Raw genomic sequence first — 23890 nt, 5'->3', positions numbered from 1 at the left:
GTCGGATGTCGTGCCCACGGTCAGCGCATAAGCACCGCGCACGCGGCCCAGCCTGCCGCGTAATTATGCGCTCTGCGTTGTCATTGAACACACACGGGGAGGGAGAGACTGGACGGCGCATAAAAACACTCATCCACAGTCGCGCGTATAGTAATGATGGTACCTGGACGTCTAATAGACGGACATCTCGTTGTTTCATGCAAGCACGAACCTATAGACTGTGAATCCTGCGCTTGTGAAGCAGGCAGTACACTTTGGTGACATCTTATGCAATAAAAGTGTTTGACCTCGTTGGTTCATTACTTCATACAAAAACAGCGCTCAAGACGGGACACAAAGACGGGACACAGCGCTATGTGTGTGTTGCCTCTTTCTTTGTGTCCCGTCTTGAGCGCTGTTTTTGTATGACATCTTATGATTAGTTCTACAGGGGCGAAGCCCCTTAGGGGCTCGGGCTGTTGGCGTCTCATGTCGTCGTCGTAACCGTAGTCTCATGTAGTCACGGTACTAAAACACCGGGACACTCGTTTGCGCCTCGCGCTAGAACGCTTCATGCTTCAAAGACAGGAGACTTTTACAGCAAAACTGTATACTTCCACCCCCCAACGGTTTCATTTCCGTTGGCGAAAACGCCAAGGCGCCAAGAATACATTTATACGCTGCATGCTTCGTCCCTCCCCAGGTTTCGCGTTAGTGAAGATGGCCCGGGATTTTTATAGTAACATGAGGTTTGCTGTTAATGCGAAAGCCTTGGATGTCTCATCAAACGAGAAAAGTGGCCGTAGTTGTCGTCGTCCGTTGACACGACTGGTTCCAAAATGCCCACCGCTGGAAAGCGAGAATAAATAAATGAAGACACACTCTGGTTCGTGTGGGATTTCAACCTGCGTGGCCAGAGCAGGGACCGAGAGTGGTTACCGTTGCCCTAACCCGGCACGTGCGCCGTGACAAATGCACGTGATGGCACGTGAGTATTACAGGTTCACGCGGAGGAGAGCTCTGACTGTTGGGACGCTGCCGCGTGCACGATGAAGTGCGGCCCAGTCTGCCTGGCGGAGTGATTCGCGTCAAAATACGAAGAAGCGAAAGCGAAGAAAGCGAAGCGAACACGGTGCAGCAGTGTAGAAATCTGATAATCGCTGCAGCCTTCGCCTTCAGATCCCGTACGCAGACTTCAGTGCCCAAGGTATTTTAAAGCGAAAGCTTTCTTAGTGAGAACGATGATGTTCTGTCAAAAAAACTAACTCAATTCCCCATAGACGGGTTGGTTGATCGAAGAGCTCTGATAAGATCTCTGGACGCACGGCGCCTGCGTGGAAACCGGGATTTCATTGCGTCAAAGCGGTTACTTGAAAATCACGAAAAAGGAACGGTTCATAGATGAGACAGTATACGCGCATCGATCATGAAGCAGGAGTACATGTGGTATACCTTTATTTCATAAACCGCGTATGGGTATAAATTTAAATCGTCCGTTGATGCGTTTACTTAGTGCGCGAAAAATCGTCGCAGTGGGTTCGTTCTTCGTTTACGAGTTGGGACTTCGAGGGTTTGACGGTCGATTGGACGAACCCTCTTTCTTTAGGACGCACTAACTTTCTTTAGGAAGGGTGTGGCAAATTTTTGTTGTTGCAATAGGAGGCGGGGGAGGGGGGGGGTGCTAAAAATACTCACATGGGGGACACCACTGAGGATTGGTACGTGTGACATCATCGGCTGGGAGATAAAGGAGGTGTGTTCTTTCTACTTCTTAGCTCCTCCAAGTCCCCGCCCCGGGACCGGGATCATTTGTGCAGCTCGGTCAAACCGTCCCCTCTACCCCGTGACGCCGTCGCCACCGTCATGCCGTCACGTAACACGCTGCAAGCGACGGGATTGGTCTTCTCTTCTGCATGAATACCTCTGAGTTCAAAGAATTCGCCCGTTTAATGAATGTTTTTTTTAGAAATCCCCACTCGAAAAAAAAATTATTGCTTTGAAGTTGCTGAAACTTTCTAAATTTACTGAGCCTAAATCAATCCATATGCAAAAGCCGCTCGTTGAGTCTGCGAACTGTGTTTAACTGGGAAAAGCCTGCGCCTTTTCATTCCTTACAAAATGAAGTTCGAAATTGACAACGTCGTCGGACTTGTTTCAGCACACGCACTTATGTCCTGACTGGGTACTTCCATTTTGGCATTAGTCCGTTCAAAAAAAAAAAAAAAAGTGACTGCAAGGGAAAGACACGGTGACTAGACGGGCAGTGAGGAATGAAAGGGACAAAAAAGCGCCTTGAAGCAAAAGTGAACTCAAGTCGGGCACGGTTACTGCGAAAACATGGCAGCGCTAATGGATGAGGACTTGAGAGGAGGGACGACTGTCGTCTTCTCTCACGTCCTCATCCATTAGCGCTGCCATCTTTTCGAAGTTCCAGAACCACCTCGCCCAGAAATCCGCATTCCTGTTGATTTCAAAAAAAGAAAAAAAAAATATTAACAGCGGTGCTTTTCGAACGAGATGCAGTGTACGTGGTATTACTGACGTTTGAATGTTGACATTCGAATACAACCTTCAGTATCCACTGACGATTGGTATTTTTACGATGGCTGTTGCGCACACTTTGGTAACCACTTCTGCTTCGGCGACTATAGCGGGCAGCGTGGCTATACACACACACAAAAGATTAGCGAAAACACTATAAATCTGTCGGGAATTGTTAGTAAATTGTGTAATTCGTACTGTACCTTACTTGAGCATTTCCGTTAAAGCAGAGAGTAGAAGCGCCTGCTTTTAATGCAGCAGTATGTTCTTGTAAAGCGCTCTTTGCAGTACATCGCAGGTCTAGACAAAGTCCTCGCTGGGCCAATAATTGTGAGTGACGTGTTTCGCTACTCGCGAGTGAACACGTTAAAGAAAGAAAAAAAAAAGAAAGGAAGAGAACGGTACCACGGCCGTGAGAATGCGCGGATAAAGAGAGAGGAATAGAAAGGGATTGACAGGTAGAGAGATATATGAAATGGGCAAAAAGAAAGTAAGGAAATAGAAGAACCAATTCTGAAAAATAGAGAGGGAAGGACAGAACGGGACGGATAGAAAATTACAAATGAATGGATGCGTGCAGGAAAGAAGGTAAGAAGTAATAAAAAAAAAAGACAGAAAGAAATGAAACGAAGTAAACAAACTAGTGGCCTTGATTGTACAACTGTCATGATTACAAAAAAAAAAAAAAAACAGAAAGGACGTATAGTCTTAATGAGAAAGTCGCTGAGATAGAGGTCAGCACGAAGACGAAATCGGGACATATCTTCCCGCCCCGTACATGCAGGGCTGTAAGGACGGCAGAGTACGAGCGTCGTCATAGGCGGAACGGTCGAAGGACTGTACGTACGACTACTAAAAGATCTAAACACAATCAGCAATTACGCAACACGTCCGGTTAAGGGCGGTAATTTAGTGTCAGAGGCAAGTTCCCGTGAACAACAGCGACCAGGAGGGAACGAACTGTCGTAAAAATACGCGCAATAAAAAACCCGCCTTTGACATGACAACCCTGGCCTTGGTTTCCGAGTGTTGTACTTAGGAGCAATTGTTCGTGCGCCGATTGAGATTGAACCCCGTCACTCTGCACTCGCAGTGGTGCACGTCCTTAGAGGCTCTGCGGCCGAATCCGGCGTGTTCGTGCTTTATTGGCTCGTTAGGACGTGACGGACAGAGAAGGCAAGTCGGCAAGCTCATTTTGTGAGCCGCTATAGAGGGCAAGGATCGCGTATCTAGTGTCTGCCGGTTTCACAATTGCTATTGCGCGATCGCCTCGCGACGGCGCCCCGCAGTCGCTTATTTCGTACGTATATGCTTACAACCTCTCTAGGGTTCTCAATGTATTTTTAAAGCGAAAGCTTTCTTAGTAGGACCGATGGCGTCCAGTCAAAAAAACTAATGCATTTCCCCGTAGACCGGTTGGTCGACCGAAAAGCTCTGATCAGATCTCTGGACACCCGGCGCGTGCGTGAAACCGGGATTCCACTGTGTCAAAACGGTTATTTGAATATCGCGAAAAAGGAACTGTTTCAGATAAGACAATACAGGCATCGATAATGAATAAGGAGTACAACAGTATGCCTTTATCTATAAATAAACCACGTAACGGTACACATTTAGATCGTTCGTAGTTGCGTTTGCTTAGCGCGCGAAATATCGTCGCATGGGTTCGTTCTCCGTTTGCGATTTGGGTCTTTGGAGGTTTTACGATCGATTGGACGCAATTCCAAAGGTTGGACGCACTTTTGGCTTGCGCGCTTCTCTCAACTTTCTTTGGGAAGGGATGGTAAATTTTATGCCCGCGAACAAAAAGTCACCTGCCCTTGAAGCGCGAGGCGTTCTATAGCGCCAGGCAGTGTAAAACGAACGCCCCGGTACATGTGTGCCTTATCGGCACGCGGTCACCACCAAAGTCGCACACCCTTCGAAACATTAATTTGGGTCTCAGGCCCGTACATCTCATCACTTGAATATGCTTTTTTGAGTAGATTATAGGAACCATTTTCAAGATAAAAAAAATACCAGTAACACTACACTCTGTGAAAGGGGATGACTAGCGGAGCTTTGTACGGCCGGAACGCAACGTGCTCTTTGCAACGCGTGACGTCACCAGCCAAAGAGCACACATTGGCTATTTGCAGTTTTGTTTATCCTTTATTATTTCGTTTGCACCTAGACTTGGCTATAGCGCCATCTACGGATGAGACACGAGTGGTAAGCGAAGATAGCGCGCCGCAGCTGTGAAGCGCACCCCGACAACGCACAGGTGGCGAGTGGAGAGGGTGCGGCGCAGTATTTGGTCTACACCCTCTGTCTACGCACTCATCGATCTCTTGCAAACTACCGTATAACAGCTCCGCTGTAAAATGATTTAGATTGCAAACTTATACGTCTCATCACTCGGATATACACCTTGAGTAGATTAGTTATCAAACATTTGCAAGACCATTGGAGTCTCCAGTAGGTAACAGAGTTATCGCAGTTTTACGCTGGGCTTGCCGTGTCGTACATGTCTACGTTCGCGCCACCTTAACGTTGTCGGCGTTCCAAGCGCTTGGGGCAGTGCGCCATCAAGACAATTTCCCGGTCTCCATTTTGAATCTTACCTATCTTCTGTCGTCGCACTGGGACACCCTGCATAGTCCGCACCCAAGCTTCGCTGTCCATTCACCTTCACAAAGTGACATGGCTGATGAATGTTTTATGGTTGATTACTTGCCCATTTACTTGTTTTTTTAACACGAAAGTGTTTATCCGGGATTCAGAAACATTTGAGTGACGTCATGTCTGTCACGAAAATGACGCCAGTACAACGAAGCAAGCGGCCTGTAAAGGTTGCACCCCTGCACACTGGGTCTTCTTGCGGGGAAGCAACCTTTAGAACCAAAGAGTACGTTATACTTAAGGTTGTTCGTTTTCGGGTTTTATATTTTAACACGAAAGTGTTTTATGCCGGCATACGCCAACATTTCACTGACGTCATATCCGTCACGGAAATGACGCCAGTACACCTTTGCCGAAGCGACCCGCCAGCAGGACGTCGCTCGTCAAGCCCACCCACAAGACAGCCGCCGACCCGCAAATCACACTCAGCTGCAGATTTCGCTGCACATTTCACTTTCGTGTTTTACCGATTCCTATGACAGAGGAACCAGCCACAGTTTTTTTGTTTGGGCCTCCTGGTTGAAACGTGTCAGCTTATGTTCTGCATCGACTTGTCCGCCTAGCTTGCTGTCTTGTAAGCTTCGCTTTGCACCGGACGACTTTCTCACGAAATGGTCAACCATCATATTGTTTATTCATGGGGGAGTCATGTGGTCAGGACCCCTCAAAACAGCGAGAGCATCGGAGCTCATCCCCTAGCCAAATCGAGCCTCCTTGAACCACTCAGAGTGTGCAGCCTTTACTCCACGCAACCAACGCTACGAGAATCGAGGCTTAAAAACAGGAATGATTATGATACGCTCGATCGAGCCCGCGCTGCCGTGCAGTATACTCGCACGCGTGAGATCGATGTTCCCGTGAGTCACTCGTCGATCGTAACAGAACGTCTGCGTATACGCGTTTTTTTCCCCGTGTCGCTTTTCGCATCAGCATCGATATTGTAGCCGCTCACAGCGTTTTTCCCGATAGTAACATACAGCGGCCTCCACGCCGGCAGCAGGATCTCGATCACGCGACGAATTAAGTGCGCAGAAAAGGAAGCTCGGGCGGAATCGTAATATACATGCATCCACGCGCTGACGAGATGGGATCATAACACGCGCACTCGGTTATCCTCGAACCATTGTGCGACGCACAATACTCGCGGAGAGAGCAGGAGAGAGCGAGAAGGGGAGGATGAGGATGGTGCGTGAAGAAGAGGAGGAGGGGGAGGAGAGCGGAGTATGCATTATCCATTCTAGCTGCGCCCGCGCTTGAACGTACTCGTACTTGAAGAAAGACCATAACGTCCGGCCACGACAAGAAAGTCGGCGAGGTCGAGTTTTCTTACTTTTTTCCCCGCTCGATGTCTCTCGTTTGGGGACCGACACAGTTCGCATGAAGAGAGAGACAAGCCAGCGCGCTTTTTCTGTAGTTTTCCTGTTGTTTTCGCTATTTTTGGTTCGTTTTGTCCACTCTGGTCCTTGTTTATCTTTGCTAGAGCTGCGGCGCCGAAGTAAACAGGATGGGGAAAATGATGCCGGATGAAGCAAACGTGCGAGTCAATAAATTTGCTGGCAGCGAGTGGGGTAACTTGAATCTGGTGTAAAAGGAAGTTTGTGCAGAAATAGCTAAGGGCGTTAAGGCAGTTAGAACGGAATTCGCGTACAGCTCAGATATTGCCGCGGACCATGCATTGAGTTTGTTTGTTTATGTTTTGCTTTTACTGCCCGGCCGTGCCCGGCTGCGTTATGTGTGTCCCAAGCGAAGCGCGTGTTTCATTATTTATTTATATGCCGCACGGGTTAACTCATTCTGATACGGAGAGCGTTTCGCCCTAACGTCACCAGCCTCGAATAATCTTCTTTGATCTACAATGTTGTGGATGTAAATCGGCGGCTCGAGAAACACTCGCGCCGAAAGATAAAAGCCTGCAGAGCAAACGCCACGGTATTCGACTCGCCGACGCTCGCTTGCGCACGTCACTTTGGACTGCTGCTTCGCCGCCTGTGTATTCTTTGAGTCAGTGTTAAGGGGGGCAGAAGTTCGCTCCAAAAAACTTGTCTTCCTTAATGACAACTGCGTCGTCAATAAATTTGCTGGCAGCGAGTGGGGTATCTTGAATCTGGTGGAAAAGGAAGTATGTGTAGGAATAGATAAGGGCGTTCAGGCAGTTAGAACGGAATTCGCGTACAGCTCAGATATTGTGGTGCAGTCGAACCTCATTATAGCGAACACTGACATAGCGAATTACCGGATATAGCGAACGAAATACGAAGTATGTTTGGCCACGCTTTATTTCAATGACACATATTCTTTTTATAACGATACCGGAACCTCGAAAGCCGCATGATATCGGCTTTAATGATGAAATATTTGGTTTCCGCGAGGCTCAAAACTCGACCGCTACCATATTAAAAGCAAAATTTAAAAAAAAATGGGGCAAAACAACCACTTTTTAGTAGCTTGAAAAACTGCACACGTAGAAAAAAGGCCCTTTATTGCGTGAGCACTGTGAAAAACTTCATTCCGCTCATTTGGTGAAAAGCCACCAGGCGAAAGCCACATCCTCCTTCAAGTAAATAACAACGCAGGCCTGTTCTGCCGAATGAACTTTGTTCTGTTGTCATTTCACGATCTCACGTTCCGGTCTGTTTAGTTTGAAATGCCACCAGGGGAGAGATAAGGATTACCTCGTTTGTAGTGGGTTCGAAGCCTAGAACAACGCGTTTTTTTTTTTTTTACCTAGAATTGTGGCGCGAGCCAGATTGCCGATTTATTAGAGCCGATTTTTACCTCTACGGTTACAACGAATATCGGATATAACGAACTAATTTACTGCCCCGATACTACTTCGTTACAACGAGGTTCGACTGTATAGTGTTAATGTTCGGCAATTCTTAATGTTGAATGCAGTACAAAAGTGGTGTCAGCGTAGCAGCTTATTTTTGAAACAGTTGCTATCACAATGAATGACCCAACATCATTGTTTACTACCAATCGATGCAAGCATTTAAATGCGACACAGAATACAGTTTTATCAGTCTGACTTACTCATGGCTGTGATATAAAGGGAAGGAACTTTTCCTCACGAGCTTCTCCAAAAATATCTTAATTCGTGCTCGCCGCGCTAAAAAAATTGTAATTCCTGCAGAATTTAAAAATTATATATGAAACATAACCGACACGTTTTCATTTGAAATGTGCTGTTATAGAACTATCTTTTTTGCGTTCAGTTCCGTCATGACCTTGTTCATGAAGTTGGCTTTCTCTAATTTAAACAGTCGAGCAGCGAAGCATCCTTTACAGGGAGTTTTCGGGTCGGTCAAAAATAACGCGATACGACTGTCAATGTAAAATACAAGCATGTCAATGTACTTGAATTATGATGCGTGTCGAACTCCAGCAGATGCATGAAATAGTTTTGGGGTCATACGCTTCAATGCACTTTGTGATAGATGACGTGCTTTCGCGCGAACCCGACAGGCGAGGTTACCCGGGATCGGCGGTAAAGTTTTCTGGCATTGTAAACTTCTTGTTTGTATGCGTTCCAGCTCGTTCTCTAGGGGTTCTGCAGTCCTTTACTGTTTCAAGTATTATTTTTATGCTGTCGGCAAGAATTTTCTGCTCCTATGTGAACTTTTTTTGTATTTCTTGCGTGTGACTGCGCACAAAACAAGCAACTGTAATTTTTGTTTTATTCTTTGTTGAAAATTTTACAGGGAGTTACGATTGCGCTAGTGTTTTAAACGTCTGCCAGTGTTCTTCTCGACACTTCGCGAAATTTTGGCAATCGTATTTTAGTTCCAAAGACAAAATTAATCTCTGAGCGTGTAATTATTTTGGAACGAAACATTTTTTATGTAGTTGTTTTGTTGTCTATACTGATCAACATTCTGTTGGGCGGCAGTATTTTTATGCTCCCTATTAAAAATGTGTACTGATTGTACTAACAATTCAGTAGAGGTTGCACGGCCGTCTGAAGCGATTCACAAGATTAGCGCCCATGGATCGCCTCTCCGTACGCAACCCAGCACCGGTGCTTGGAGAGCGCGCTAGACAGGGGTTATTTTCAGAAAAGACGTCTCATTTGCATCCCTTATACAAAGACCATCATCATCGTCAGCAGCATATCTATATCTACTGCAGGACGGTAATGATTATCCAGGAATGATGATGGTGAAAATAAACCTCTAAACACTGATTTTGCTTATTACCGCGGCAGCGTCGCATGCCCTGATCTTGGCTTTAAAATATATATTTAGTAAACCAAACCTAACAAATGCTGATGCGACCGGGTTATAACGTCCTCTTTCCTTTCGGCTGAAAAAAAAAAAAGAACCAGATTCCCAAATAAACAATGGTATTTTAAAAGACTGACCAAGTAATTTCGACCGCTGTAACAGCCATGCAAACATCCCTGAGTAGTGAAGTGCCGTCTTGCGCATAATTAGCTCCCGCGGGCTAAAACCGGGACGGATAAGAGTAATTACGTAACAAAGAAGAGCCGTACGAGACTACGAAGCAAATTATGTGCGACAAGATATCCCAACACGTTAGCGTTAAACGCCTTGACTTCCGCCTGTAGGTGCTGGTGTGAATAAAGAATGTAGTAATGCTGCCTTTGTAAAAAGGAAAAATATTTGAAGTGCATAAAGCGAACCCGACACGGAAGACACGATCGGGCTGTGTATTACGAACTCGACGGCAACGAGCCAAGTGCGACACAAAGCGAGATTTTGTAATGACGTCACGTTGCGGTCTCGGTGCAGGTATACAAGGCAACCTAAATGTGGTTGTTGCAAGTTCCACAACGTACTGTGGGAATAACGTATGCTGTTTCCTTAAGAAATACAAAGACCAGCGAATAGGCTATTGCCTCGCCGGACGCTGAGGCGTCTAACCGCCGAAAACGTATAAAAAACAGTCAGGCCCCCAAAGAATAAAAAAAAAAAAAAAAGAAGGCGCTCGCAACTCCTTGCTCACAAAATTGTGGTGATGCGTGGGAAACAATGGTCTGGCGAACGCAACATTTGTCACCGTAATCCCTCTAAGTGCATAGTCTGCGCTAAAGATAGCCAGAAGTAACAATACCTTGTCCGCCTTCCTAAAGAGTCTTGGCGAGCGTAGAGGCATCTTGTTGGCCGGGCGCTTCACGTCCCGCGAGGACGTAGACTTGGGCAAGGCACTTGTGTCGTCTGCTCTCGGTCGTCTGCTGCTACGCCGTCGTCTGCTTCAGCGAGGCTTCCCTCGTATCCAGCCTGCGACCGTCTGCTCAAGCTCACTCACGCGCACGCACTCGCTGTCGACCAAGGCACTTTGTTCGCCAATGCTGTCGATAGGGCGGAAAAGCAACGTTTTCAAAAACCGCGTACCGCGCCGATTGAGCATGCCACGGGTGGGCGGTCAGCCAAGAGGGCGCGCGTTCTCTTTCTTCCCGCCGCGTTTTGTCCGGCGACGGACGTCACAAGAAAGCGCAAACGCCTCGGGGCTGCTTCTTCGGCTCCTCTCCAAGGCCGACCGGCGCCACTCGGGAGCAGCGGGAGCCGATTGATTACATTTTTCATCTCACTATCTCTTGGTTCCTTCAGAGTCGGAGGAGGCGTTCTGTCGTTTCCGTCCGGAGCGGCGGTGGCTGACGCTGTCGTCTGCTATACTCCGCCGCCGCGTCTGATCGATGATGAACGGAAGATGGTCGACATAAAATAACAAAGAGAAAGTTTGATTGAGCAACCGGTGTGGTTTGATCGTGTAGTACCACAGCGAAATGAGCCTGTTTTTACCCCCAAATCTGGCGTGAGGTAGGCTCGCAATTGTGTGTTGCTCAGGAGATAATGTGGTAAAGGCGCACAGATGTAAACTCGAACGAACGGACGGACGAACGGACGAACGGACGAACGGACAAACGGACGGACGGACGGACGGACGGATGGACGGACGAACGAACGAACGAACGAACGAACGAACGAACGAACAACACCTAGGTAAGGAAAAAACCAGAGCTATAGAGTTAACCAACGAACAAACGAATTTGCAGCGCTGTTCTGTGGTCTTATATAAGCCCAACTACGTGTAACTTCTCGACGTCACGGCTAGAACCATTTATTTCCTTCACCGTAGCTGAAACAAAGAGGAGAACGGCCTGTTCTGACATACTTACGACAAACTTGAGAGATGCTGCCGCCCGAAACAAAATGCAGGGGAATCACAGGTTCAAAAAGTACATCTGAATTAATTTATGAGACATGCCGTCATGGATGTCTACGGCTTAAATGTATAACCACCTCGGTTTACGCCGCTATCTCGAGCGCTTTCGTACTGCGCTTCCATTAGAGCCTATGTGGCTTCGAATCGATCCCGCGACCTCGAACTGAGCCGAATGAGCGGTGCACTTCCGCGGCGAGTAGGGATTTGAAATCAATAGATGAGGAAACACGGAACAAAATTTCGGCATTATAACCCTGTAAGCTAAACGCACCCATCTAATGAACGTTCTGTTGCCAACTGAAAGTACAATGACAATCATAAGCAATTTTACTCTCAAAAATTGAAGACTCGGAAAATTCTTAATTAAGCTCATTTATTAGTGGGGAGAAATAAGGAGGAGGAATAAACGTCCCTATGGAGCAGTTCGCCTTGGAGAAGAGTCCTTATTCCAGGACCCCTTGAGACCGTCCGGCTTCTTGAGCCCTCTTCACCAGCCAAAGCTGGTCGTCAGGGTCCGAGCTGGACCAACACCACCTGGCTGGACAGCGCTCTCTCCCAGTGCTCAGAGGAGGGGATGGGCAGGGGAGGTAGGTTGGGGTTCTTAACGCAGCCCCACACAATATGGTAAAGCGTGCCCGGAGCCTCACGGAGGCGGCATTCCGAGGAGTAGAGGGTGGGGGCCAGAATGTGGTCTCTAGTTGGGTGGGGAAAGGTGTTGGTTTGGATGCCTCGAAGGTGGTGTTCTTGTTCTTTTGTGAGGTTTTCGTGTGGAGGAGGGTACATTGTTCACTGCAGGCGGTAGTGCTGCGTGATTTCTGTGTAGGATAAGAGGGGACAGACACGCCACTGCTCGCCGAACTCCTGGCTAGCCCGGTGTGTCAAAACCACGGCGGACCGTCACTTTTCACCTCAAAGTTATTAATGTTGGTGAGAATTTCGAGCGGAGCGCTTGGTACCCCATCCCTTCACCGTGTGCGTGCACATGTGCGATGGCCGAATTGGCGCGATAGAGTTCGGAACAATTCCGGCCGCTGAATAGTCAGGTGGTCACCCCAAAAAGGATGGCTGGCCGCAACACGCACCCCCGAAGAACAAAGGCAACTGGCGGCGGACATCAGTCAGCGGCTTGAAGACGTCACCAGAGGTCCTCTGGAATGTGAGCACTAGCAGGCCTTCATGCATGTATTTAAAATCTCTCTCTCTCTCTCTCTCTCTCTCTCTCTCTCTCTCTCTCTCTCTCTCTCTCTCTCTCTCTCTCTCTCTCTCTCTCTCTCTCTCTCATGGCAGGTTGTCATCTTTTGTGTGGATGCACAATGTTCTCCGGTTCATGCGGGGGCGTTATGTGATTGTCTGAACAGTCGAATAAAAGAATTTTTTTTATAATGGTTCCAATTAAACAGGAGTTACAGCCTTTTTCTGCAACCATACTCGACCGTCCCGTAGTAACGGCACTCTCAAGCACATTATATGGGAGAGCGCCGACAACCGAGACCTGCCACCCATTTCGATTCCCAGCCCCTGAGCCGTTGGAGATACCGGCGTGCAGCTCCCTTTCCAAGATCAACGTCTGCCGGTCGAGAGGGCCAGTCGAGCCAAGACGGCGCATGGACTCCTCAAATAAGGGACCAAATGTGATTTACGTCTCCTTCTGCGCTGCTGTTTTTGCTTGTTGTTGTATGAGCATGCGCGGGCTCTGTTCAAATTTATCTGTAAACTGGAATTGCCAAAGTAATTTTGTTCTTTTTTGCCTAGTATGCACGATAACGCTAAAGATTGTTGGATGTACCGCTTCTTGTTCTTGTGTGTTCATGGGCTGTCAAATAAAGGCCTCCGTACCTTTTTCTTTCTTTTTTTTTTCTTTTTATCCGCTGTCGGTGGAAATCCCAGCCACTGGTTTGATTTCTCGTTACTTAGAAAGTGTTTGCGTTGGTATGTGAAGTATAGATGATTCTATTTGCCTACCACTACTATTTTTTTTTTGTTTACGTGTTAACTGCGCACTGAGTTGTGATCTATAGTCAAAATAGCCCATACGAATTTGATGTTCTGCACTAATGTTCTTTTCGTAGTATTTTTGTGCTTGTATAGTTTGTTTCTTGATTTTTATTGCCCCTCCCCTCTACAATGTATTTTTACCCTGAGGGTACAACAAATAATAAATAAAAAATAATAACAAAAAAACTTTGTCTCATCTCTCTCTTTCCCGTAGTAGCACGTACGTTTTTGACAGAAGACCGGAATTTCTGATTGTTACCAACTGCGAGGCGAATTATTAATGGCAAGTAAGTAACACACTTATTGACAGCAGAGACAAAAATCTCGGTTGTTTAAAACTTCAAAGTGAAATAACTTGCTATGACAAGTAAATGAAACTCGGCGTTACGATAGCGTCACTTTATTACGGCCAATTAAAGTGTGATTTTTTTACCAATCATATTGTGCCTCCAGAAACTATGTCGGGCACTCCCTGCCTGGACAGGGGAAGCCAAAGTGTGTCTGGCGCCAATGGGACCTCGGGAGACACTGTGATGAGGACACTTGAACATCACGTGTTTACATTTTATTACAGCTGATTTGTGACGCCTTTCCCGATCAGTTTTCACCCCCTACCAACAAGGCTATTTTAGGGGCGAAGCCCCCTAGGGGCTTGGTCTGTCGGCGTCTCATGTCGTCGTAGTATCATGTAGTCACAGTAATAAAACACCGGGACACTCGTTTTCCAAAGCCTCGCGCTAGAACATTTCATGTCCGTGGGAAAAATGCGTACTAAAAGAACACACTGGGACACTCGTTTTCAAACGCCTCGCACTAGAACGCTTCGGGCTTCAAAGAAAAGAGACTTCTACAGCAAAGCTGTATACCTCCGCTCCCCAACGGTTTCATCCCCGTGGGCAAAAACGGCAAGGCGCCAAGATTACATTTATACACTGCATGCTTCGCCCCTCCCCACGTTACACGTTAGTGGAGATGGCCCGGGATTTTTTATTTTGGATTGGAAAACGTTTATTAAGCATAAAAGTGGGTGGTTTTCTTAGTCCAGATAGCCGCGAGCCAGCGCAGCTGTCCGGGTGCAAGGCTTCTTAAAAAAAAAAGCCTTTTTTTCTGTATTAAATTCATTCATTCATTCATTCATTTAAAAACATCTACAATACCTTGACAGTTACCGAGCATTCGCGAGAAAGTTGACTCGAAGAGGGAAAGGGAAAGACGGGGTTTCTTCAACGCCACCTATACAGCTAGGTGGCGTTGGCTTCTCGCGGCGAAGCGTGTCATGGTCACGTGTTTGTGACGTATTTGGCGAGACACAAAGGGAATGAGAATACTCTGCGCGCGGTACGAGGAGAGCGCGCCCGTGCCGATTCGGTAGCCCAAGAAGCAGAACGGGGCCGCGACGCCGAGCGCAAATGTCAACGTCGCACGGGCCAGGCGGCGCGGGAGAAATTGCAGGCCCGCGAATCGAGACGCCGAGGCTAGTTCACTGTAGCCGAGCTCAAGAGGCGGCGTCGAGACGGCGGCGACGCTGTGGTCAGAAGGGGAAAAAAATCTAAAATGTGATGCGACACAGCTTTCCTGGTCAATCACGTTCATAGAGGAAAATGGCTGACAATTTTTAGGGCGCAGCCCTTTGGCGGCCGTCTCTGGGCTGATCCGCGTTGTCGGCGTAACAGAGTGAACGATGGCAAGACCGACGAGTGAAGTAAAGAGGGAATGATGCAAGAAAGCAAAGGAGGAGAAATTGGGAGGGGAGGGTGGTTCGCCGTGGCGGCGCGAGCCAGCGCTTTCCGAAAGTGTCCGGCGGGGGAAGGGAGGGGGAGTATGCTGTGCCCGCACGAGGCGCCCGACGGCGCGACGCTTGGCGAAACACGTGAGGGGGGCGAGCGCGTGACTATAGTTCGCGGTCCCTTTCTGAGACTCACTTCGCGCCGCTGAAGCAGAGGCTCATCATCGCTGCCGTCAAGAGAACCCACGAGTGAGTGCTGCTTCAGCGCACTGCTGCTGCGCCCAAATATCGCATTAGGGAGTCTATAGGAGTCTGGTTTTTCGCCAAAAAAAGCCTTAATCAAGTGCGAGGAATGTGCGCGAGCATTGTCGTGATGGATGCGCCAATTTCCTGTTGACCGCAACTCCTGTCTCGTGCGCCGCACAGCATCACGTAAACGACGGAGGACAGCCCTCCGGTACTCTTTGTTTGACCATGTGCGTACTCGTGGTGTACCACATTGCGGGATTCAAAGAAAGCAGTCAGCATCACTTTGACGTTGCTGCGCACTTGGCGGGCCTTCTTTTGTCTTGGTGACGTGGGATGCTTCCAGTGTGAAGACTGGGATTTGGTTTCCGGGTCGTACCCGTACACCCAAGACTCGTCACCAGTGATTATGGTGCTCATTAGGTCGGCGTCACTGTTTGCGGAATCCAGCATGTCCTGTAAGACTTCAACACGAAGTAGCTTTTGCTTCACCCTGAGCAGCTTCGGCACGAGTTTCGTCGTAACTCTCTTCATGCATGGCCAAATCTTTGGTCATAATGGAATATGCAGAAAAAATGCTGATGCCCACCTCTTCCGCAATTTCTCGGACAGTCACACGACGGTCCCTCATGACCACAGGGTTCACTTCGGCAATGACTTGATCATTTGGGCATGTTGATGGCCAACCGGAGCGTGGCTCGCTCTCCACCGATGTGCGGCCGTCTTTAAAGGGACCCTGCAACACTTACCATCGACTACTCGGAATGTATTTTGGAATAAAGTCTATTGTCTCAGCAATCTCCTCCCTCAACAATTATGAAAATCCGTTCACTATTACCGAAACTACGCACGATGAGAAATCTCGCATCCCTCTCAAGTCGTCCGCGGACAACGCGACGAAAGCTGCGCGCTCTCTTCCGCGGCCCGTGGCGTTCTCTTCGGCGGCCTTCGTTATATCACATGCCGGGGAGTTTTCTCCTGTTCTCCGCAACGTGGAGGAGCCTATTTCCGGTCTGGTGCAACAAAAAAGCAGGCATGGCTGCCTGCTCGCAAGCGCGCACTCAGGATGGTAGTGCATTTTCGAAGTAATAAACGTTTGTTGTCGAGTGGTCTCGTTGAAAGGAGAGTATTGAGCCCATCACTCAAACTCCACGTGCACACAAAACACAAAAGAAACAGCAAAAGTATGCGTACGGGTTCACGCATAGAAGAGGTTGGTACACAGCGCCGACGACGGCGGGTCGTCACAGAAAATGAGAAATAAGCCGAGAAGTAAACCAGCGGCGGTCGATAGGACAGCCATGGCCAAAATGACGTCGTTTAGGCCATGCTAGGGGTGCATAATGAGGAGAGTTGAAGAGAGCGCGGTTGGTTTTTCAGCGTCTTTCACCGCAATTTGTGCGCTAACCTCTTCACGTGCACGTGATATTTGGCTCAGGTATTCCTGGCAGTGTAATCGCGCAGGTTTACTTGCACTGCACAAAGAGTGTTGCAGGGTCCCTTTAAACCGGTTGTACCACTCCTTAATCTGTGTGCTGCTCATAGCATCGTCAGCGAAAGCCGTCCGAATCATCCAAATGGTGTCCACTTGGCTGTCGCCCAGTTTCTGGCAAAATTTCAAGCAGTAGCGCTGCTTCAGTCGCTCCGTCATTTTCCTTGCAATAAAAAAAAAGCGACGAGAGCACTGCGCACTACCTCACTCAAACGCTGCGTCCCAGCGACTGACGCTATCGGCAGGCAGGAAAAACAAGGTCGGGTCATGCAAGCGCGCTTGTTTCATATCCGTCAGGTGTTCGCAAAAAAAAAAAAAAAAAAAAAGTCGGATACTTTTTAAACGGACCTCGTACCCGCCGCGGTGCGCTGCTGAGCACGAGGTCGCGGGTTCGATTTCCGGCCGCGGCGGCCGCTTTTCTTATGGAGGCGAAAAGCAAAAACGCCCGTGTGTACGAGATTTCGGCGCACGTTAAAGATATCCAGGTGGTCAAAATTAATCCGGAGCCCTATACGGCGCGCCTCATCGCCTGCGTTGCGTCGGCGCGTTAAAACCTACAATCAATCAATCTAATGGACCTCGTATATGTTTGCAATTTAGAACAGTCCCAAGGCATACAACAGGCGCGGTGAGGTAACGCGGAGTGCGTGGTTGTTATCGGCGGAGCGCCACGACGGACGCCGCGGGAATCTTGCGGCACATGCGCAATCAGTGCCAGAGGCGGGGATAGCTGCGCGCCGTCTGCTACGCTTCCTCCCACTTCGCCACGCGCGCTCTTGTACGAAAGCACTGCAGCCCATAGAGTCAATATACTAAGAAACTCTATGCTGCAGCCATGGCGCTCTGGAAAAGTATTCAAACTGAGTTATCGAGGCACGCATGCAGGTGCGCCCGAAAATTTTTAAATGTTTTGTAATGTATCGTGTAATGAGCCTGAAGCATGGACTTACGAATACGTTTTGTTGCAGCACCGTGCTGTTGCTAGATTGTGTACTTTCGCTGAGAGCGGCGAAGTGGGAGGAATCGTAGCAGACGACGCGCAGCTATCTCCGCCTCTGGCATTTATTCGTATGTGCCGCAAAGTTCCCGCGGCGTTTTTGCACGCGATTCGTGCGCATCGGCGTTGCGAGTGCGATTTTTTTACGTCCGCGTCGACGATACCTCGAGCGCGGCAGCTTCTGCCTCGCTCAAAAAATGACGAGCGTCGCGCGCGGCAGTGGGAGGAGCCTTGCCTCATGGCGGCAGTTTCAAAGCGCTCGAGACAGCCGGCTGGCTCCGCCAGAGGTGTTTAGGCTTGCCGCTCCGGCAGATATTGCATGGGCGCTCTCACTAGCGGCGCGGATGATGTTTCATAGTACCGTTTTCACCCGCATTATATAAAAGCTCCTTTACCGCACAAGCAACTTCGTGTGAGCCTTGAGCGGCTACTTAGAAAAAACAGCGCCAAAAAAAACAAAAAAAAAACGATACGACAGGGAGTAAAGACAAACACCGCGCTGAACTGCCAACTGAGTTTTATTTAAGAACAACGAATATATACTAGAATCAAAAACAAGGAAGAGAAAAGGAAATCCATAACACAAACACACAAAATGGAAGTTAATTGTGGAAATGAAAGCAGCCACGTGCAATGCGTCGATCATGATCCTAGGTATTTTATTTCCCTGTCGTACAACTCGATAGAGGGTGTGCTCACACACCGATCTCCCATTGTGTGGATAACGAAAGCCTCGTGTATCTTGTGGGAATCGTGGAGAACCGCGACCTGCGATCCCGAGCCAGCGCGCGCTTCGGGAGAGACGCTTGTGCGCTGGAACCGGTCCGGCGCTCCGCTGATTCGTCGGCGTCCCCCGAGAGATGGCGCCACCGATGTGTGCGGGGATAGGCGCGCGGGCGGCGCGAGCGTGCGCGCACGGGAGAAGGGGAGTCTCGTCGGAGACCCGGTCGGGGCGAGATCGGCGGAACGCGGCGGTGATGGATACTTGTGTCTCAGGTGGGAGCTTTGTTTGTCGCGCGCCGTGAGTGCCTGCCTCCCGTTCGCGGTCACGACCCGGACGGCGTGATTCGTGAACGCCGTCGAGCCCTGTGCTCGCATGCTTTGGGATTCCCCAAATAAACGGCTGTGCTTCGGCACTACTGTCTACTGTGTTCTCGTATCGGCGAACCTCGCTGGGCTGCCGTAGCCATGGGAGCCCGCGTGGTTGACACGCCGGGAGCTAGCGTGGTGGCTTACGCCAGGACTGGCTGGGCCTCCGAGGTACCCCACGTATATCCCACATGGCGCCCGAACGTGGGTCTCGTATTCGGACGAATTCGAGGTTGCTAGCTCTCCGCGAATTGCGTTGCTGCAGTCGTAGCCCGCTACCCTTTGTCTGGAAGACTTCGGACGAAACGCCTCGCGCCAGTCGGTTGCAGGCAGACAGTTGTGAGGCCCGATACAGCCGTGACGGCAAATGTGTAAACCTTCCTACCCGCACCAGGCGGTGAGTCAGTAGGATACCTCCGAGCACCGCAGTCGCGGCCCGCTTGCGAGACGGGAGGTGCGTAGGCCTTGTTCCAACATGGCGGCGGGTCGCCTTCCTCGTAGCGCCGTCCCCGCGCAGCCGCGCCGGCGGCGCCGGTTGAAGTTTCCCGCAGGCGCGGCGGACACTACCGAGCGAGGGTGCGGTGCATAGAGTTAATACTACTGACTGTGCGGTGTTTGGGAGTTCTCAAGCCGCACAATGAGCCCGCCGCTACTGCGCTTTGAGTCCGAGGCGGAGTGTTAGCCGATTTGACGCCTGACAAAGAGCGAGGGGGATCGCTGAAGAATCAGTCTCCTCTCGCTGCGGGGGGAAGCGGGAGCAATGGGACCGTTGTCTCCGCGCTTCCGGAGTGCGTGCGTCTCGATGCCGTGAAGACTCCGCTCGAGATTGCGTTTAGGCAGTACGAGCTTCGCGCGGCTCGGCAGCGGGCTCGTTGGTCGCGAGAGATCGCCAGTCTTAGTAAGAGACGGACTCTCAGGCGACCTATACCGGTGATATGCGCCCGTAAGCCGCTGGTATTGCGGTTGGCGCTGGCTCTACGGCAGCTTGTATTGCTGCGAGTGAGTTGCAGGAGCCCGCCTGCTTGATGCTGACGCTGCTTTGCCGACCAACGCACCAGGCCGAAATAGCTCGGACGGGCGTTTCGATGCCGACAACCCGTAATAGTCAGGCGAGCTGCCTCCAGGCGGGGGTGGCGGCTGGAGCACAGTTGCCGGACTCGTGATTCCGCGAGCAAGCGAACGTGCAAGGGGGAGTCCCCTCGGGCATCTTTGTTACCCTATTTGGCGAGATCGTCGATAAGGTTTCCGGCCAGTCACAGGAGATTGCGGAGTCCCGCTGCTCCCCACTTCAAGTTCGGGAATCGTTTAAACTGGACGGTGAGAGCGAGACCTGCAGCATACGGATACCACCGGGAGCCACGCCAGTCACCACTGCCACGGACAGCGAGGATGGCCTGCTGAACCACCGGCGGGGCCGAGCGCGGTTCGTGGAGCTGCTACTCCAGTTGCTGCTCCGGCCTGCCGGGCGGCAGCCAACCGTTCGGGAGGACCTGCGGCCGAAGCGGCCACGGAACCCAGGAGGCGGCGGTATCTGGCGCCTACGCGAGCGGCGCGAGCCTTCAGGCAGCCGCAGTGGGCGCGGCCGTTCCTGTTGCCGCCTCGAGCTGGGAGTGGGGGTCGCATCATGGCGCGACCCCGGCGTTCGTCGGCTGCGGCTGCAGCTACCCCCGGGCCTGCCAACCTGCTGTGCTGCCCAACCGCGAGAGACTTGGAACCATTGCAATGTGTTTGCGGGTTTGTGAGGCGAGCATCGCGACGGCGGCATCGTGTGGCGAACTTTGGTGTGGAGTGGCGTTCGGTGGCTGTTTTGCTGACTTGAGACGTGACGAGTGTGGTGCACCGTGGCGTCACTCGAGCTCAAGTGGCGTCCAGTTTTAGGGGGGAGGAGTGTGGGAATCGTGGAGAACCGCGACCTGCGATCCCGAGCCAGCGCGCGCTTCGGGAGAGACGCTTGTGCGCTGGAACCGGTCCGGCGCTCCGCTGGTTCGTCGGCGTCCCCCGAGAGATGGCGCCACCGATGTGTGCGGGGATAGGCGCGCGGGCGGCGCGAGCGTGCGCGCACGGGAGAAGGGGAGTCTCGTCGGAGACCCGGTCGGGGCGAGATCGGCGGAACGCGGCGGTGATGGATACTTGTGTCTCAGGTGGGAGCTTTGTTTGTCGCGCGCCGTGAGTGCCTGCCTCCCGTTCGCGGTCACGACCCGGACGGCGTGATTCGTGAACGCCGTCGAGCCCTGTGCTCGCATGCTTTGGGATTCCCCAAATAAACGGCTGTGCTTCGGCACTACTGTCTACTGTGTTCTCGTATCGGCGAACCTCGCTGGGCTGCCGTAGCCATGGGAGCCCGCGTGGTTGACACGCCGGGAGCTAGCGTGGTGGCTTACGCCAGGACTGGCTGGGCCTCCGAGGTACCCCACATATATCCCACAATCTCCCTCGTGCACTGCTCACGATACCGCTTCACGATGACGGTGCTATCAAATGCTGGTGGGGATAGCTGGCATTGCTGGCACTTTGCACAGTGTGCAGCTAGATTGCTGCCACACGAGAGCTCAATCTTATACACCACGCCTTCTATACACTCCCTGAAGCGATTGGCAAGTGTTTGGAAAGAATCGCTTGGAAAGGGTCGCTCGAGCTCCCCACACTACAGTGAACTAAAATACTACCCACACCAGTTCGCGGCCGAAGCCACCACCATGTTATCGCCGAAGCCGCCGGATGTCACTCTACAAACCCACTCCTTGCCACATCGCACGCAACTACAGCACTCCCACCTGCACATCTTCCTTTCCGCAGAGTGTCCGAGATTCCGCAACCTCGACACGCTATACTACTCCTTGTGCGAGTGCACCGCGGACCCTTACCCCCCTTCCCAACCCCACCCACTGGGAGCAGGCCTTGGGTAGTTCTTCCCTCGTGGACCAATGGACCCTGACGCAACGGGCGCTACAGGTCGCTTCGGCCATCTGGGCTGAGGCCACACTCTCCTGAACCCGGTGTCTCACCAATTACGCGTTTATTTCTCTCCCAGGAGGGGAGGCGGTATGGTGGCAACATAGTTTCAGTATCCCATGCAGCGTGCGCCGCTCCCTGGCTCTGCTGCGCGTTGCTCGTGTTGGAGAGCAGCTGTCGCCTTCTCGAGGGCGTCGACACGGGTGTATCGCGGCAGTAGCCCGGTTATTGTTCGGATTGTAGCCCTATGCAGTACTGCCAATTGCTTCGTGTGACTGCTTCACAAGGTATACACCATTTTCCTTGCTAGAGATGGGCGCCGCCATTTGCTTTTTCTGACCGGACGCTAGCGCCGTCTATGAAGCGACCGCCGAAACTTCCGCGCTGGGCTGTTAATGCTCCGTTCTTTCCGTGCGTCTGCTCGGTACCCGTGCGTTACCAAGTGAACCGTATGTTTGGCGTTAAGTTAGCGGTTGCAGTTCTTGTGTGTGTGTGTTCTGTTTTGTTTTCATCATCTGCGGACGGATTTTAGGTCTTCATTTGCTGCCAAAGCGGAAAATGCCGCTCCCGGCTGTTGCGAGCAGCAGTAGCAGTGTACTGGTGGTGCCGGTGGTGCTCCGGAGTTCCGCGATGCAAACGTACCGGTATGGCACCGACTGACATAGAAATCGATATCGGGGAGTAAATACACGTGTTTTCAATGCCACCGTGCTCTTTATGTTCACCTATTAGTCATGTTTACGGAAGCGCGGACGTCGAATGCGAAGCGCGCACAGCATATGTGGGTCACGGTGATCCGTGCTCGCGATGGACTTTCGACGAGGCGATTGCTACGCTGTTGACATTGCAATGTAATATAATCTTACTTAACTAGACTTATGACGGTTACTGACGAAACGAAATTACCTGGGCGGAAAAATAACGCGACTGCACAACCAGACAAATTACTATTCGAAGGTTGAGCAGAAGGGTCGACGTTCGGGCGAGTTAATTCTGGTTGATCATGATCGTGATTATGATTGACCTAACTCTGCGCAGCGCATGTGGCCTGTCGCTCGGAGCCCACCTTTGTGAAACCGCTGCTTGCACCACAAATGCTTTACGCGACCAGCAGTAACTGTTTTGTAATTGTAGTTAGATTCCGTGACAACGCAAAAGGATTAGAAGCTTTTCCTTTGACCGCGTTGTGAACAGGTTGAGCTATTTTCCAAATGCAGCGTTCACGCGTATCTCGAGCTTCGTTTCCACATTGGGCTGCCTGCTTATCCTGCTATCGACCAGCAGTGTGCGAAGGAGAAAGTTATCCTTTCATATCGTTTGGCAGTGTAATGCGTTGGCCTGAAAAAAAGTAAACAAAACGTCGTGATTTTAAAGGTTAGATTAGATGAAAAGGTATTGTTTAATGCCAATCGGCTGTAATGACCAAACAATATATGGTATTTTAAATTGACTACAAGGAACCAGAAGTTATTGTAATGTTGTTTTGTATCGGCGCTCGTGAAAGATCCTCAGGTGGTCAAAATTAACCCGGAGCCCTCCACTACGGCGCGCCTCATCACCCAGAAGCGTCGGGGCGTTAAACACCATAATGAATCAATCAACCAATCAATCAATGCTGTATGGTAAAGGATAAAGTTGCTTCTAACATTTCAGGGGGTTCCGTTCCCTCTCGCAGCTTTGCGTGTGATAATTGCTCCGTCTGCTTGCCGTCCAAGTGCACCCAACAAACCCTGGAGTTGATTGTTGGTACAAAGTCGTTGCGATTTATCAGCGGCATCCACCAATATCTCAACTCGGTGTGTGTTGGGAAGCGATGCAGCAAAAACACGCCGCAACCGCACTGCATTTTCTCCAGGCAGTGTCGTGCACATGCGTGCTGTCAGCGACTGTTTCTCGCTTTCTCTGGTTGTTCAATAACCCACCACCGCGCAGTGCTGACCAAGTGACGTTTGCGCCTTGAACGGCATCGCAGCATTGGCTAAAACAGTTGAAAGTTCCGCAAAAACTAAGCACGCGGTGCGAAATA

General features: G+C 50.5%; 1 protein-coding gene and 1 pseudogene across 1 annotated transcript in view; both read right to left on the bottom strand.

Moving 5' to 3' along the window:
• LOC144151317 (GRAM domain-containing protein 4-like) overlaps window positions 1-10590 on the bottom strand; it is a 97933-nt gene extending 87343 nt beyond the window's left edge. The window contains exon 1 of the mRNA XM_077682326.1: window positions 10255-10590. Coding sequence (XP_077538452.1) covers window positions 10255-10296 — 42 coding nt within the window. The 5' untranslated portion in view covers window positions 10297-10590. The remainder of the gene's footprint in view (window positions 1-10254) is intronic.
• A 4267-nt stretch (window positions 10591-14857) lies between these two features.
• On the bottom strand, window positions 14858-16985 carry LOC144152371 (protein GVQW3-like; annotated as a pseudogene).
• Window positions 16986-23890: the final 6905 nt, after the last annotated feature.

The sequence above is a fragment of the Haemaphysalis longicornis genome, unplaced genomic scaffold (genome assembly GCF_048455015.1).
Source record: "Haemaphysalis longicornis isolate Haplotype H1 unplaced genomic scaffold, Haemaphysalis longicornis Haplotype H1 scaffold_9, whole genome shotgun sequence".
In the NCBI taxonomy this organism is placed as follows: domain Eukaryota; kingdom Metazoa; phylum Arthropoda; class Arachnida; order Ixodida; family Ixodidae; genus Haemaphysalis; species Haemaphysalis longicornis.
The sequence above is the reverse complement of the archived record's forward strand: the minus strand, read 5'-3'. Positions and strand labels throughout refer to the sequence as shown.